Below are 14,137 nucleotides of genomic sequence, written 5' to 3' on the forward strand. Positions count from 1 at the left end.
ACAAAATATGGTGGGAGGAGTCTTTTGGTGGGTTTTAGAGTGAAATCAATGGCTAAAACTCTGTCCATAACCACTCTATTTGAGCGAACTTCCTCGAACTTGAATTGTCCAATTTCATGGACCAATCGATATCGGATTGAGTCAAAAACTTGGGGAACAACATAATATGGTGGGAGGAGTCTTTTGGTGGGTTTAAGTGAAATCAATCTCTAGAACTATGGAATACACCAACCACTTCATTTGAGCGAGGCGTACACTGCAGAACTGAATTGTCAGATTTCATGGACCAATCGATTCGGATCGAGTCCAAAACTTGGGAACAACATAATATGGTGGGAGGAGTCTTTTTGTGGGTTTCGAGTGAAATCCAATGGATAAAACTATGCAATACAAGAACCACTCCATTTAAGAACGAACTTCCCATGAACCTAAATTGTCCGATTTCATGGAACAATCGATATCGGATTGAGTCCGAAACTTGGGGAACACCGTAATATGGTGGGAGGAGTCATTTGGCTGGGTTTGAATGAAATCCAATCTCTAGAACTATGGAATACACCAACCACTCCATTTCAGAATGAATTAAAGCTGCGTACGAACTGAATTGTCGGATTTCATGGACCAATCGATATCGGTTGTGTCCTAAAACTTGAGGAAAAACATGATATCGTGGGAGGAGTCTTTTGGTTGGTTTCGAGTGAAATCCAATGGATAAAACTATGCAATACACGAACCCTCCATTTGAGCGAACTTGCCATGACCCTGAATTGTCTTATTTCATGGACCCATCGATATCAGATTGAGTCCAAAACTTGGGGAAAAACATAATATGGTGGGAGGAGTCTTTTGGTGGGTTTTGGTGAAATCCAATGCCTAAAACTCTACAATACACCAACCACTCTATTTCAGAACGAACTTCCTACGAACTTGAAATGTCCGATTTCATGGACCAATCGATATCGGATTGAGTCTAAGACTTAGGCAAGAACATAATATGGTGGGAGGAGTCTTTTGGTGGGTTTTGAGTGAAATCAATGGCTAAAACTCTACAATACGCCAACCACTCCATTTAAGACGGCTGCGTCTGAACCTGAATTGTCAGATTTCATGGACCAATTGATATCGGATTGAGTCAAAACTTGGGAACAACATAATATAGTGTGAGAGTCTTTTGGTGGGTTTGATGAAATCAATGGATAAAACTATGCAATACATGAACACTCCATTTCAGAACGTACTTCCCATGAGACCTTAATTGTCCGATTTCATGGAACAATCGATATCGGATTGAGTCCGAAACTTGGGGAACACCGTAATATGGTGGGAGGAGTCATTTGGTTGGGTTTGAATAAAATCCAATCTCTAGAACTATGGAATACACCAACCACTCCATTTCAGAACGAGTGCGTACGAACAGATTATCGGATTTCATGGACCAATCGATATCGGATGTGTCCAAAACAGGGAAAAACATAATATCGTGGGAGGAGTCTTTTGGTTGGTTTCGAGTGAAATCCAATGGATAAAACTATGCAATACATGAACCACTCCATTTGAGAACGAACTTGCCATGACCTGAATTGTCTGATTTCATGGAACCATCGATATCAGATTGAGTCCAAAACTTGGGGAAAAACATAATATGGTGGGAGGAGTCTTTTGGTGGGTTTTGAGTGAAATCCAATGCCTAAAACTCTACAATATGCCAACCACTCCATTTGAGCAACTTCCTCTGAACTTGAATTCTCGATTTCATGGACCAATCAATACAGATTGAATCCAACACTTGGGAACACTGTAATATGGTGGGAGGTGTCATTTGGTTGGTTTGAAGAAATCCAATCTCTAGAACATGGAATACACCAACCACTCCATTTGAGCAGGCTGTGTAAGAACAATTGTCGTTTCATGGACCCATCGATATCGGTGAGTCAAAACAGGGAAAAACATAATATGGTGGGAGGAGTCATTTGGTTGGGTTTTGAGTGAAATCAATGGCTAAAACTCTGTCACCCAACCACTCTATTTAGAACGAACTTCCTACGAACTTGAATTGTCCGATTTCATGGACCAATCGATATCAGTTAGTCAAAACTTGGGAACATCATAATATGGTGGGAGGAGTCATTCGGTTGGTTTTGAATGAAATCAATCTCTAATCAGAATACACCAACCACTCCATTTCGAAACAGCATTTAACGTCGAACACAATTCTCGATTTCATGGACCAATCGATATCGGATTGAGTCCGAAACTTGAGGAACACCGTAATATGGTAGGAGGAGTCATTTGGTTGGTTTTGAATGAAATCAATCTCTAGAACTGTGGAATGCACCAACCACTCCATTTCAGAACTCATGTGTACAAACCTGATTGTCCGATTTCAGGGACCAATCGATATCGGATTGAGTCCAAAACTTGGGCAACACCGTAACATGGCTGGAGAAGTCATTTGGTTGGTTTTGAATGAAATCAATATCTGAACTATGGAATACACCAACCACTCCATTTGGAAGCAGCGTATGCGAACTGAATTGTCGATTTCGTGGACAAAGAATCGATTTCGGATCGAGTCAAAACTTGAGAACAACAAAATATGGTGGAAGAGACATTTGGTTGGTTTTGAATGAAATCCAATCTCTAGAACTATGGAATACAAACCACTCCATTTGAGAACAAGCTGTCTGCGAACTGTATTGATTTCATGGACCAATAGATGTGGTTGTGTCCAAAAGTTGGGAAAAACATAATATGGTGGGAGAGTCTTTTGGTGGGTTTGGTGAAATCAATGGATAAAACTATGCAATACACGAACCACCCCATTTGAGCGAACTTGCCATGAACTGAATATGCGATTTCAGGACCAATCGATGGTTCGTGCAGCGATTCGTTATGAAATAGGTGGTTGTGTATTCCATAGTTCTAGGGTGGATTCAGTCAAAACAACCAAGTGACTCCTCCCAAATCGATGTTGCCCAAGTTCAGAGATTGGAAGTTCTTTCTTAAATAGAGTGGTTGGGGTGTTGTAGAGTTTTAGCCATTGGATTTCACTCCAAACCCACCAAGGCTCCTCCCACCATATTATGATTGTCCCAACTTTTGGACCCAATAAGATATCGATTGGTCCCTGACTTGACAATTCTGGTCTGCACGTAAGTCTGTTTTGAAATGGAGTGGTTGGTGTGTTAAATAGTTCCAGAGATTGGATTTCATTCAAAACCAACAAAATGACTCCTCCCACCACATTACGATGTTCCCAAGTTTTGGACTCAATCGAATATCGATTGGTCCGTGAAATCGGATAATTCAAGTTCAGTAGAAGTTCTTTCTTAAATAGAGTGGTTGGCATATTGTAGAGTTTTAGCCATTGGATTTCACTCAAAACCTCACAAAAAGTCTCCTCCCAAAATATTTTGTTGTTCCCCAAGATTTGGACTCAATCGATATCGATTTGTCCATGAAATACAATTCAGGTTCGTACGCAGTCCATTCTGAAATGGAGTGGTTGGTGTATTCCATAGTTCTAGAGATTGATTTCATTCAAAACCAACCAAATGACTCCTCCCACCACATTACGATGTTCCTAAGTTTTGGACTCAATCCGATATCGATTGGTCCATGAAATTGATAATTCAGTTTCAGACACTGCTCATTTTGAAATGGAGTGGTTGGTGTATTCTATAGTTCTAGAGATTGGATTTCATTCAAAACCAACCAAACCACTCCTCCCACTATATTATGACATTCCTTAAATTTTGGACTCGATCCGAAATCAATTGGTCCACGAAATCAAACAATTCAGGTTCGTAAGTTTGTTCTGAAATGGAGTGGTTGGTGTATTCCGTAGTTTTAGGCATTGGATTTCTTTAAAAACCGACCAAATGACTCCTCCCACCATATTATGATGTTCCCCAAGTTTTGGACCTGATCCGAAATCGATTGGTCCCGAAATCGGAGAATTCAGGTTCGTAAACGCAGTCTGCTCTAAATGGAGGTAGTTTAAATGTATTCCATAGTTCTAGAGATTGGATTTCATTCAAAACCAACCAAATGACTCCTCCAACCATATTATGACGTTCCCCAAGTTCTGGACTCAATCGGATATCGATTGATCCATGAAATCGGATAATTCAAGTTCAGAGGAAGTTCGCCTAAATAGAGTGGTTGACAGCAGAGTTTTAGCCATTGATTTCACCAAAACCCACAAAAAGACTCCTCCCACCATATTATATTGTTCCCCAAGTTTTGGACTCAATCCGATATCGATTTGTCCATGAATCGACAATTGAGTAAATCGTACGTTGTCCATTCCTGAAATGGAGTGGTTGGTGTACTCCATAGTTCTAGAGATTGATTTCATTCAAAACCAACCAAATGACTCCTCCCCCAATATTACGATGTTCCCCAAGTTTTGGACTCAGTCCGATATCGATTGGTCCATGAAATCAGATAATTCAGTTTCGTACGCCGTTCGTTTTGAAATGGAGTGGTTGGTGTATTCTATAGTTCTAGAGATTGGATTTCATTAAAAACCAACCAAACCACTCCTCCCACCATATTATGACATTCCCTAAATTTTGGACTCGATCCGGAATCGACCATTGGTCCACGAAATCAAACAATTGGTGCGTGCAGTTTGTTCTAAAATGGAGTGGTTGGTGTATTCCGTAGTTTTAGGCAGTGGATTTCTTTCAAAACCAACCAAATGACTCCTCCCACCATATTATGGCGTTCCCAAGTTTTGATTCGATCCAAACGATTGGTCCCAAAATCGGACAATCTCGGAGTAAATCAGACGTAGTCCGCTCTAAAATGGAGAGGTTGGTGTATTATATAGTTCCAGAGATTGATTTCATTCAAACCAACCAAATGACTCCTCCCACCATATTATGATGTTCCCCTAAGTTTTAGATTCGATCCAGAACCGATTGGTCCTCGAAATCGCACAATTCAGTTCCAGACGCAGTCTGCCTCAAATACAGGAGTGATATTGTATTCCAGGTTCTAGAGATTGATTTCATTCAAACCCAAACCAAACGACTCCTCCCACCACATTACGAATGCGTTCCCCAAGTTTTCGACTAATCCGATATCGATTGGTCCATGAAATTGACAATTCAAGTTAAGTAGGAAGTACGTCTGAAAGAGAGTGGTTGGGGTATTGTAGAGTTTTAGCCATTGGATTTCCTCAAAACCACCAAAAGACTCCTCCCACCATATTATGATTGTCCCAAGTTTTGGACTCAATAAGATATCGATTGGTCCATGACATCTGAACACCATTCAGGCAGTCTGGTACAGCTCCTGAAATGGAGTCGTGTTGTATTCCATTGTTCTAGATTGGATTTCATTCAAAACCAACCAAATGACTTCTCCCACCATATTATGACGTTCCCCAAGTTTTGGACTCGATCCGAAATCGATGGTCCATGAAATAAACAATTCGGGTTCTTACTGAGTTTGTTCTGAAAATGGAGTGGTTGGTGTATTCCATATTTTCAGCATTGGATTTCATTAAAAACCAACCAAATGACTCCTCCCACCATATTATGACGTTCCCCAGTTTTGGACTCGATCCAAATCGATTGGTCTACGAAATCGGACAATTCAGGTTCATACGCAGTTCGTTCAAAATGGAGTGGTTGGTGTATTCACGTTCTACAGATTTGGATTTCATTCAAAACCAACAAATGACTTCTCCCACCGACACGATGTTCCTAGGTTTGACTCAATCCGATATCGATTGGTCCATGAATCGGATAATTCAAGTTTGAAGGAAGTCCGTTTTGAAATAGTGTGGATGGCGTATTGTAGAGTTTTAGCCATTGGATTTCACTCAAAACCCACCAAAAGACTCCTCCCACCATATTATGTTTGTCCCCAAGTTTTGGACTCAATAAGATATCGATTGGTCCATGACATCGGACAATTCAGGTTCGTATCTTGATTCGTTCTGAAATGGAGTGGTTGGTGTATTCCATAGCTCTAGAGATTTGATTTCATTCAAAACCAGCCAAATGACTCCTCCCACCAAAAAGACTCCTCCCACCATATTATGTTGTTCCCCAAGTTTTGGACTCAATCGAGATATCGATTTGCCCTTGAAATCGAACAATTCAGTTTGTATGCGATTCCTCGAAATGGAGTGGTTGGTGTAATCCATAGTTCTAGAGATTGGATTTCATTCAAACCCACCAAATGACTTCTCCCACCAGATTATGACGTTCCCCAAGTTTTGGAGTCGAGCCAAATCGATTGGTCCATGAAATCAAACAATTCAGGTTCGTGCGAGGGTTGGTTCTAAAATGGAGTGGTTGGTGTATTCCGTAGTTTGAGGCATTGATTAAAAACCAACCAAATGACTCCTCCCACCATATTATGACGTTGCCCAATGATCAGTTCACAATTGCATATCATTTTGTACCCTTCTAACTTATGATTTGGTTATGTTATTGAGTCAAACGTGTGCTTTTAATCCCTTTTCTGTTTATCATTCAGTTCATTGAGCCTTAGGTAGCAATGGTGCCTTTGGATAAGAAAAGATGCAAAATGGTGCAAAAACAGCAGACTGGGTTGGCAACTCATTTCGGCCTTAACGTCTTTCTCCCAACTTTGATTGGCCCTATATAATATGTGCCTGGAAAGATGAGAGTCTGATCTACAAGATGGACTACTCAAATAGATCAATTGACTAAGTCAACCCCAATCCGTGAGCCCATCAAAATGCACACCATGCTCAGGAATGCAACTGCTAGCTGTTGAGTCATGTGCTGACAAGACAGCATGGAAACTCAGAAGGCATGGGCAGCTGACATTCCTAGAGGCATGGGCTACACATCAAATCAGAGGCATGGGCTACACATCAAATCAGAGGCATGGGCTACACATCAAATCAGCAGCATGGGAACCTAATGGGCAGCTCAGACAAATGGGAATAGCTAGGAATGGGTGTGCTTCACCAGCCAAAGGGGGAGCACGAATTTGCACTCTATAAATGAGTGATGCACACTCATTCAGAAGAGGAGTCACTCCATTCAGCCTAAAATTCACTTCAGCCATCCTCTAACACTCCCATCCTTCCCCAAACACTCCATTCAGTCCCAAATCACCAAAACAGCTCCAACAAGCCTTCCTTCCATTTCCCTACGAATTTCCTCTTTCTCTGCCATCACCACTCACCCAAACTCATCCCAAATCACCTCTTTAGTTGCCATACTCTAGATGTGAGAAAGCTCTTGGAGCAGCATTAGGTGTGGAGAAGCACTTGGAGAAGCCTTGGACACCACAAGTAACAGAAATGGGTTTTCCACTCTTATTACATTCATTATGTTTTCTCATTTTTGTTTAAGTTTCATTTCCATTATGAGTAGCTAAATTCATAACTAGGACTTCGATGTAACCTAACATGAATATTCTGGGTTTATAAGTTGAAGTTTTGAGTTTCAAGTTTGATTCATGATTCATGTTCTTATTCATTATGCTTATCAGTTAATATGCTTGTTTGGATGATTGATCACCATTAGAACTTGTATATTAGCTATCTTGGTTTGAATCAAGAGTAGACACTATGCTTTGATTCGAATTGAACTATGAATAAGAAAAGTATGTATGGACATTCGACAACATGGGATTAGATACATGCTTGGTTGTTTAAATTGTTCTTCTATGCTTAATGAGTTCCTAATGCTTAATTTAGGTTAGACAACAAATGATCAAGTTAGGAATTAGGAACACAAGGTTAGGACCAGACACCATGGCCTAATCACACTTTAGCTAGAATCAATCTTTGAATCAATTAGACTTGTCACTTGACTCCTTATAACCTAGAATTGAATTGTTATGGTGAATCGAATGCCCTAGTCTCCCAATCTGTTTTCCAGCCCACAAAAACACTCTTTGTTACATTTGCTCACTTTGCTTTTGTTTGAAATTTCGTTTTGCCTCATTTGTTCAACAATTACAATCACTCTTTGTTTAAATTCTATTTTAGACTTAACCTCCTACTTTCTTGAATTTGCAATCTAAGTACATAACTAATTTTAACTTCTCAGTCCTCGTGGGTACGACCTGTAATTTGTCTTGCTATATTACTAATTGGCCCGCATAATTGCGTAGTTAACATATTAACAACAAATTTTGGCGCCGTTGCCGGGGATTGAATGAAAGTTCTTCCCTGGTTATGTGCCCAAGGTTACCCTATTCTTTTAGTAGTACTAATTAACTCAAGTTATTTTCTGTTTCGGGTAGTTTATGTCTAGAAATCCCTTACTTGAACAAGTGAGGTCTTCATTCCAACGTTCGAGATCTTTGAACACAAGACCCTCTTTGCAACCAAACCGGGTGATCTCTGAAATTCAGAATCGTCTAGAAAGAGAGTTGGCTACTGCGAAAGAGCAAGCCATTGCCACATTTGAAGGTCTTGCTATCCACACTGACCTCCCAGGTTCTTCACCTTCAAATTCGGAATCAAGTTCAGACCAAGAAGAAGAAGAAGAGATGGCTGCCAATGAGTTCATGGGAGACCTTGATATCCCAACAATTCCAGCATCCCCTTCAAGCATCTTGCTGCCCACCGCAGCTCGAAACTATGAGCTTAAATCTTCTCATCTTAATATGTTGCCTTCCTTTTATGGTTTACCTAATGAAGATCCATTAACCCATATAAAGGATATTTTTAATGCTGTGAGCTCTTTTCCCTTGACAGGTGTGACGGAAGATCAACTTCGAATGAGAGTGTTTCCACACTTTGAAAGACAAGGCGAAATATTGGTTGAATTCTTTGAAGCCTAGTTCACTCACGACTTGGGGAGCCATTCAAAAGAAGTTCTTAGAGAAATACTTCTCCACGCAAAAAACCGACATGCTTAGGGACAAGATCTTACTATTTGCACAACAAGATGATGAGTCATTTTGTGAAGCATGGGAGAGATTCAATGGGCTGCTCAATCAATGTCCTCATCATGGGATTCCATTGAAGCTTCAGATGCGTATGTTTTATAAAGGACTAACCCCCTCTAGCCATAATATTGTCACTAATTTTGCAGGTGGTTCTTATAAGACTAAGACTCCAGAAGAAACATATGAACTCTTTGAGGAGATAGCAATGGAGACCCAACACACTGATACAAGAGGTAAACGTATTGCGGTGGTTCTAATGATTCTTCCAGTGTGCAGATTTCCAAATTGGAACAAAAGCTTGATGCCCTCCTTGCATTGAACTCAAGAATCCCTTCAAAGGAAGTGTGTAGCATCTGTGAAACTCATGATCATCCTACCATTTTTGTCCCCTTGGGGTATATCCAGAATTTGTGCAAGAGCAAGCTAAGTTGGTGAATTCCTACAACCGAGGTCCAATAAATGATCCATATTCTCAAAGTTATAATCCAGGTTGGAGGAATCATCCAAACTTTTCATGGAGGAATACACATAATCAAGCGATAATCCCCCTTCACTCCAAAGGCCACAACAATCATCATCGTTGGAGGATATAGTGAAGCAAATGGCAATCAACCAATCCAATTTCCAGCAAACTACACAAGCTGCCATCTCCAAGTTGGAAGTCCAATTAGGCCAGATAGCTACCGAAATAGCTCAAAGAACACAGAAATGGCCAAGCCAAACGTGATCAATCAAAAACCAAGAAGCCAAGGCCGCTCATGTGCTGATCAGGTAAGATTGTTGATAACAAAGTTGGTTCTGATCTATCAAATGATGTTGTGGTTGTAGAGGATGAAGATGAAGAGGAAACCACAGCTATGGATGGAGAACAACCCAAAACATCCCAATCTGCTCCTAAGGCCAAATCTGATTCTCAGGAACCCAATCCATTTCAATTGCATAAAAGAGATGACAAATTTGTGCCATCGATCTTCGTCAAGATAGATACATCCCACCTCTCCATATATTCCACCGATTCCATTTCCAGGTCGTTTGAAGAAGGCAAATCAAGATAAGGCTTTTAAAGAGATTTATGATATTTTGAGTAAAGTTAATATCAATTTGCCCTTGCTTGATGTTGTTAAACAGATTCCTGCATATGGAAAGTTCATCAAGCACTTGATGACTCACAAGCTTAATTTTGCTCCAAGTGAAGAAGTAAAGCTCAACAAGAATGTGAGTGCTTTGTGTTGCAAAGGAAGCTTCCACCAAAACTAGAAGATCCTGGCAGCTTTGACATTCCCATTAACATCGGAGATAAGACGGTTGGAAGAGCCATGTTGGACTTGGGAGCAAGCATCAATGTAATGCCATATTCAGTTTATCAGAGCTTGGCTTAGAAGGATAAAGAAAACTCAATTGTCTTGAACTAGCTGATCATTCTATCAAATATCCTAAAGGTATTGTAGAAGATATTTTAGTTCAAGTTAATACACTCATTCTTCCGGCTGATTTTGTAGTGATGGATATGGAGGATAACCCATATGGAAACCGCGTTGATCCCATCTCCTCGGGCGACCATTCATGGCCACTGCAGACACAATCATCAAAGTGAAAGATGGCACCCTCTCCATGACTGTTTTGGGTGAAACTGTTGAATTTAAAGTGTTTGATGCTCTCTCTCAACCTTCTATCACTCTTGATACTTGTTTTTCAATTGATGTTGTGGATCATGAGGTTTCTTCTAAAATTATGCAGAAAAAGTCTAATGATGCTCTAGAAGCGGTCCTAACACAAGAAGAGGAAGATCTCTATGAATCGGAGTTCCAAGAGGTGATGGCTGCCTTAGAAGTGTTTCAGCCATACCCACCATCCTTTAGGCCACCGCTCGAGCCTCTTGGACCATCCTCCACAAAATTGGAGCCATCCATTATTACCCCACCAAAGCTAGAACTTAAACCTCTACCCAATCATCTTAAACACACTTATTTGGGTGCTAATGAAACTCTCCCTGTTATAATTGCTGCGGTCTCACCTCACATGAAGAGGACAGCTTAATTGAAGTTCTGAAAGAGCATAAAACAGCCCTTGGATGGACCATAGCAGACATCAAAGGAATTAGTCCAAGCATGTGCATGCACCGAATTTTAATGGAAGAAGACAGCAAACCATCTCGTGATGCACAAAGAAGGCTAAATCCCAACATGAAAGAGGTGGTTAGGGCTGAAGTTTTAAAGCTACTTGATGTGGGAATCATCTACCCAATTTCAGATTCTAAGTGGGTGAGTCCTGCAAGTGTTGTTCCAAAGAAGTCCGGAATCACCGCTGTAAAGAATGAGAAGAATGAGCTAGTTCCAACACGAACTATCACTGGTTGGAGAGTTTGCATCGATTACAGGAAGTTGAACACATCCACAAGAAAAGATCATTTTCCCTTGCCTTTCATTGATCAAATGCTTGACCGCTTATCCGCCATGCTTACTACTGTTTTTTGATGGATTTTCAGGGTATAATCAAATTCCCATTGCTCCGAAGACCAGGAGAAAACCACGCTCACATGCCCATTCGTACATTTGCTTATAGAAGGATGCCATTTGGTTTGTGCAATGCTCCAGCAACTTTCCAAAGATGCATGATGGCAATCTTTTCTGATATGGTGGAACGATTCATGGAGGTATTTATGGATGATTTTTCAGTTTTTGGTTCATCTTTTGATGATTGTCTCACCACTTGTCTCTAGTGCTTAAAAGATGTCGAAGAAACAAATCTGATTTTGAATTGGGAGAAGTGTCACTTCATGGTAAGACAAGGAATTGTGCTAGGCCACGTTGTTTCAAGTAAGGGAATTGAAGTGGACAAAGCCAAGATAAATATCATCTCAAATCTACCACCCTTCCTCTGTTAAAAGAGTTAGAAGCTTTACAGGCCATGCGGATTCTATAGAAGGTTCACAAAAATTTTCGAGCATTTCAAGACCATTGTGTAATCTCCTTGCTAAGGATGCTGTTTTTGAGTTTGACTGAAACTTGCATGGAAGCTTTTACGACCTTGAAGAAAGAGCTAACTTCAGCCCCTATTATCATAGCTCCAGATTGGTCTTTACCATTTGAAATAATGTGTGATGCCTCTGACTTTGCTATTGGTGCAGTTCTAGGTCAAAAGAAGAACAAGCTTCCCCATGTGATTCATTATGCGAGCCGGACCTTGAGTGATGCCCAACTCAATTACTCCACAGAGAAGGAGTTGCTTGCTGTGGTTTTTGCTTTAGAAAAATTTCTGTTCTTACCTTGTTGGTTCTAAAGTAATTGTTTATTCTGACCATGCTGCTCTTAGATACTTGCTCACTAAGAAGGACGCCAAACCACGCTTGATCAGATGGATTCTCTTGCTGCAAGAGTTCGATTTGGAGATTCGAGACAAGAAGGGATGTGAAAATGTGGTGGCTGACCATTTGAGCAGAATTGTGATTGAAGAGCAAGGAGAAGTCAGTACTACCCTTGAATGAGACTTTCCCTGATGAACAACTATTTGTTGCCCAAGTCAAAGAGCCATGGTATGCTGATTTTGTTAATTATCTTGCTTGTGGTGTTCTTAGAAATGATCTAACTTATCGGGGACAAAAAGAAGTTCTTTTCCATGGTGAAACATTATGTCTGGGATGAACCTTTCTTATTCAAGCATTGCCTGATCAACTCATTAGAAGATGTGTTCCAGAAGAAGAACAAGAAAGCATCCTTAGGCATAGCCACATTGGCTTGTGGGGCCACTTTGGAGCTAAGAAAACAGCACTTAAAATTTTGCAATCAGTTTCTTTTGGCCTACTCTATCAAAGATGCATTTAATTTTTGTGTTAAGTGTGATAGGTGTCAAAGGATGGGAAACATAAGCCGCAAGAACGAAATGCCATTGAAGAACATACTCTTTGTGGAACTCTTCGATGTATGGGGTATTGATTTCATGGGACCATTCCGCCTTCCTTTGGTTATACCTACATACTTGTTGCTGTTGATTATGTGTCTAAATGGGTGGAAGCCATAGCCACCAAAACCAATGATCATAAGGTGGTGCTGAAGTTCTTAAGGGACAATATTCTCACAAGGTTTGGTACTCCAAGGGCTGTCATTAGTGATGGAGGCAGCCACTTCTGCAACAAACCATTTGAAGCACTCATGAAAAAGTACAACATCACCCACCGAGTCTCTACACCATATCATCCTCAAACTTCTGGTCAAGTAGAAATAAGCAGAGAGAAATTAAGCAGATCCTAGAGAAGGTGGTGAATAGTACAAGGAAAGATTGGGCTGCCAAGCTCAATGATGCATTATGGGCTTATAGGACTGCATATAAGACTCCCTATCGGAATGAGCCCTTATCGCCTTGTGTTTGGGAAGGCCTGTCACTTGCCAATGGAGCTTGAACACAATGCTTTTGGGCCATCAAGAAGTTGAATTTTGATCTGACAAGGCCGCCATGTTAGAAAGTTTCAGCTCAATGAATTGGAAGAAATTAGACATGAGTCCTATGAGAATGCAAGGCTTTACAAAGAACGAACCAAGAGTTACCATGACAGGAACATTCAACGGAAAGAGTTCACCAAAGGTATGTCAGTTCTTTTGTTTAACTCACGTTTGCGTCTCTTTCCAGGAAAATTGAAGTCTAGGTGGCTTGGCCCATTCACCGTGGTCAATGTTTCTCCCTATGGAGCTGTGGAGATTCAAACCCTAAAGATGGCTCGACTTTCAAAGTAAATGGACAACGCTTAAAGCCATTCTATGAGGGAGGTCAGTTGGAATTCAAACTGGTCATGTGGTGGATCATCTTCCATTCGTACAATCAAGTTAGCTAATCGCATAATGTCTTGCCAAGACATTAACTAAGGCGCTTCTTGGGAGGCAACCCATGTGTTGAAGAATAAGGTGCTTGTAGCACTGACCTAATCGCATCAAGAGGAGTTCTAATCCTTGGTCTTAAACTTTCCCCTTATTATTTACATGTTCTCACTCATCTTTGTTATGCTTTAACATTGAGGACAATGTTCAATTCAGGTCTGGGGGGGAGGTTTTCAATTTTTGTTCATTTGTGTTTACAATTTTCGTCCGCTTGTCACTGCTTTTATTTTTATTTTTTTATTTTTTTTTTTTGAATTTCATACAATCAATGCTATGGAGCTGCCATTGAGATTTTCATATCAGAAATTTTACACTTCACAAAGCTTTTGCTCTTAGAATTCTGGTACTAAGGTACCATGCTCAGATTATTG

General features: G+C 40.5%; 1 protein-coding gene, 1 non-coding gene and 1 pseudogene across 2 annotated transcripts; 2 read left to right on the forward strand and 1 right to left on the reverse strand.

Moving 5' to 3' along the window:
- Positions 1-8,860: 8,860 nt before the first annotated feature.
- Positions 8,861-8,967, reverse strand: LOC148914955 (small nucleolar RNA R71). Its single transcript, XR_016123032.1, has one exon. It is a non-coding gene; the product is annotated as a small nucleolar RNA R71 (small nucleolar RNA).
- Positions 8,968-9,499: 532 nt separating this feature from the next.
- LOC148914956 (uncharacterized) lies at positions 9,500-10,935 on the forward strand (annotated as a pseudogene).
- A 92-nt stretch (positions 10,936-11,027) lies between these two features.
- Positions 11,028-13,625, forward strand: LOC148914957 (uncharacterized). Its single transcript, XM_089043349.1, has 8 exons — positions 11,028-11,258; positions 11,384-11,551; positions 11,821-12,155; positions 12,211-12,361; positions 12,741-12,816; positions 12,910-13,109; positions 13,365-13,476; positions 13,522-13,625. The coding sequence occupies exons 1-8, from the start codon at positions 11,028-11,030 to the stop codon at positions 13,623-13,625; spliced, it is 1,377 nt and encodes a 458-aa protein (XP_088899475.1).
- Positions 13,626-14,137: the final 512 nt, after the last annotated feature.

Source organism: Prunus mume, linkage group LG8 (assembly GCF_029339155.1).
Source record: "Prunus mume cultivar Tortuosa linkage group LG8, ASM2933915v1, whole genome shotgun sequence".
NCBI classification, from domain to species: Eukaryota; Viridiplantae; Streptophyta; class Magnoliopsida; order Rosales; family Rosaceae; genus Prunus; species Prunus mume.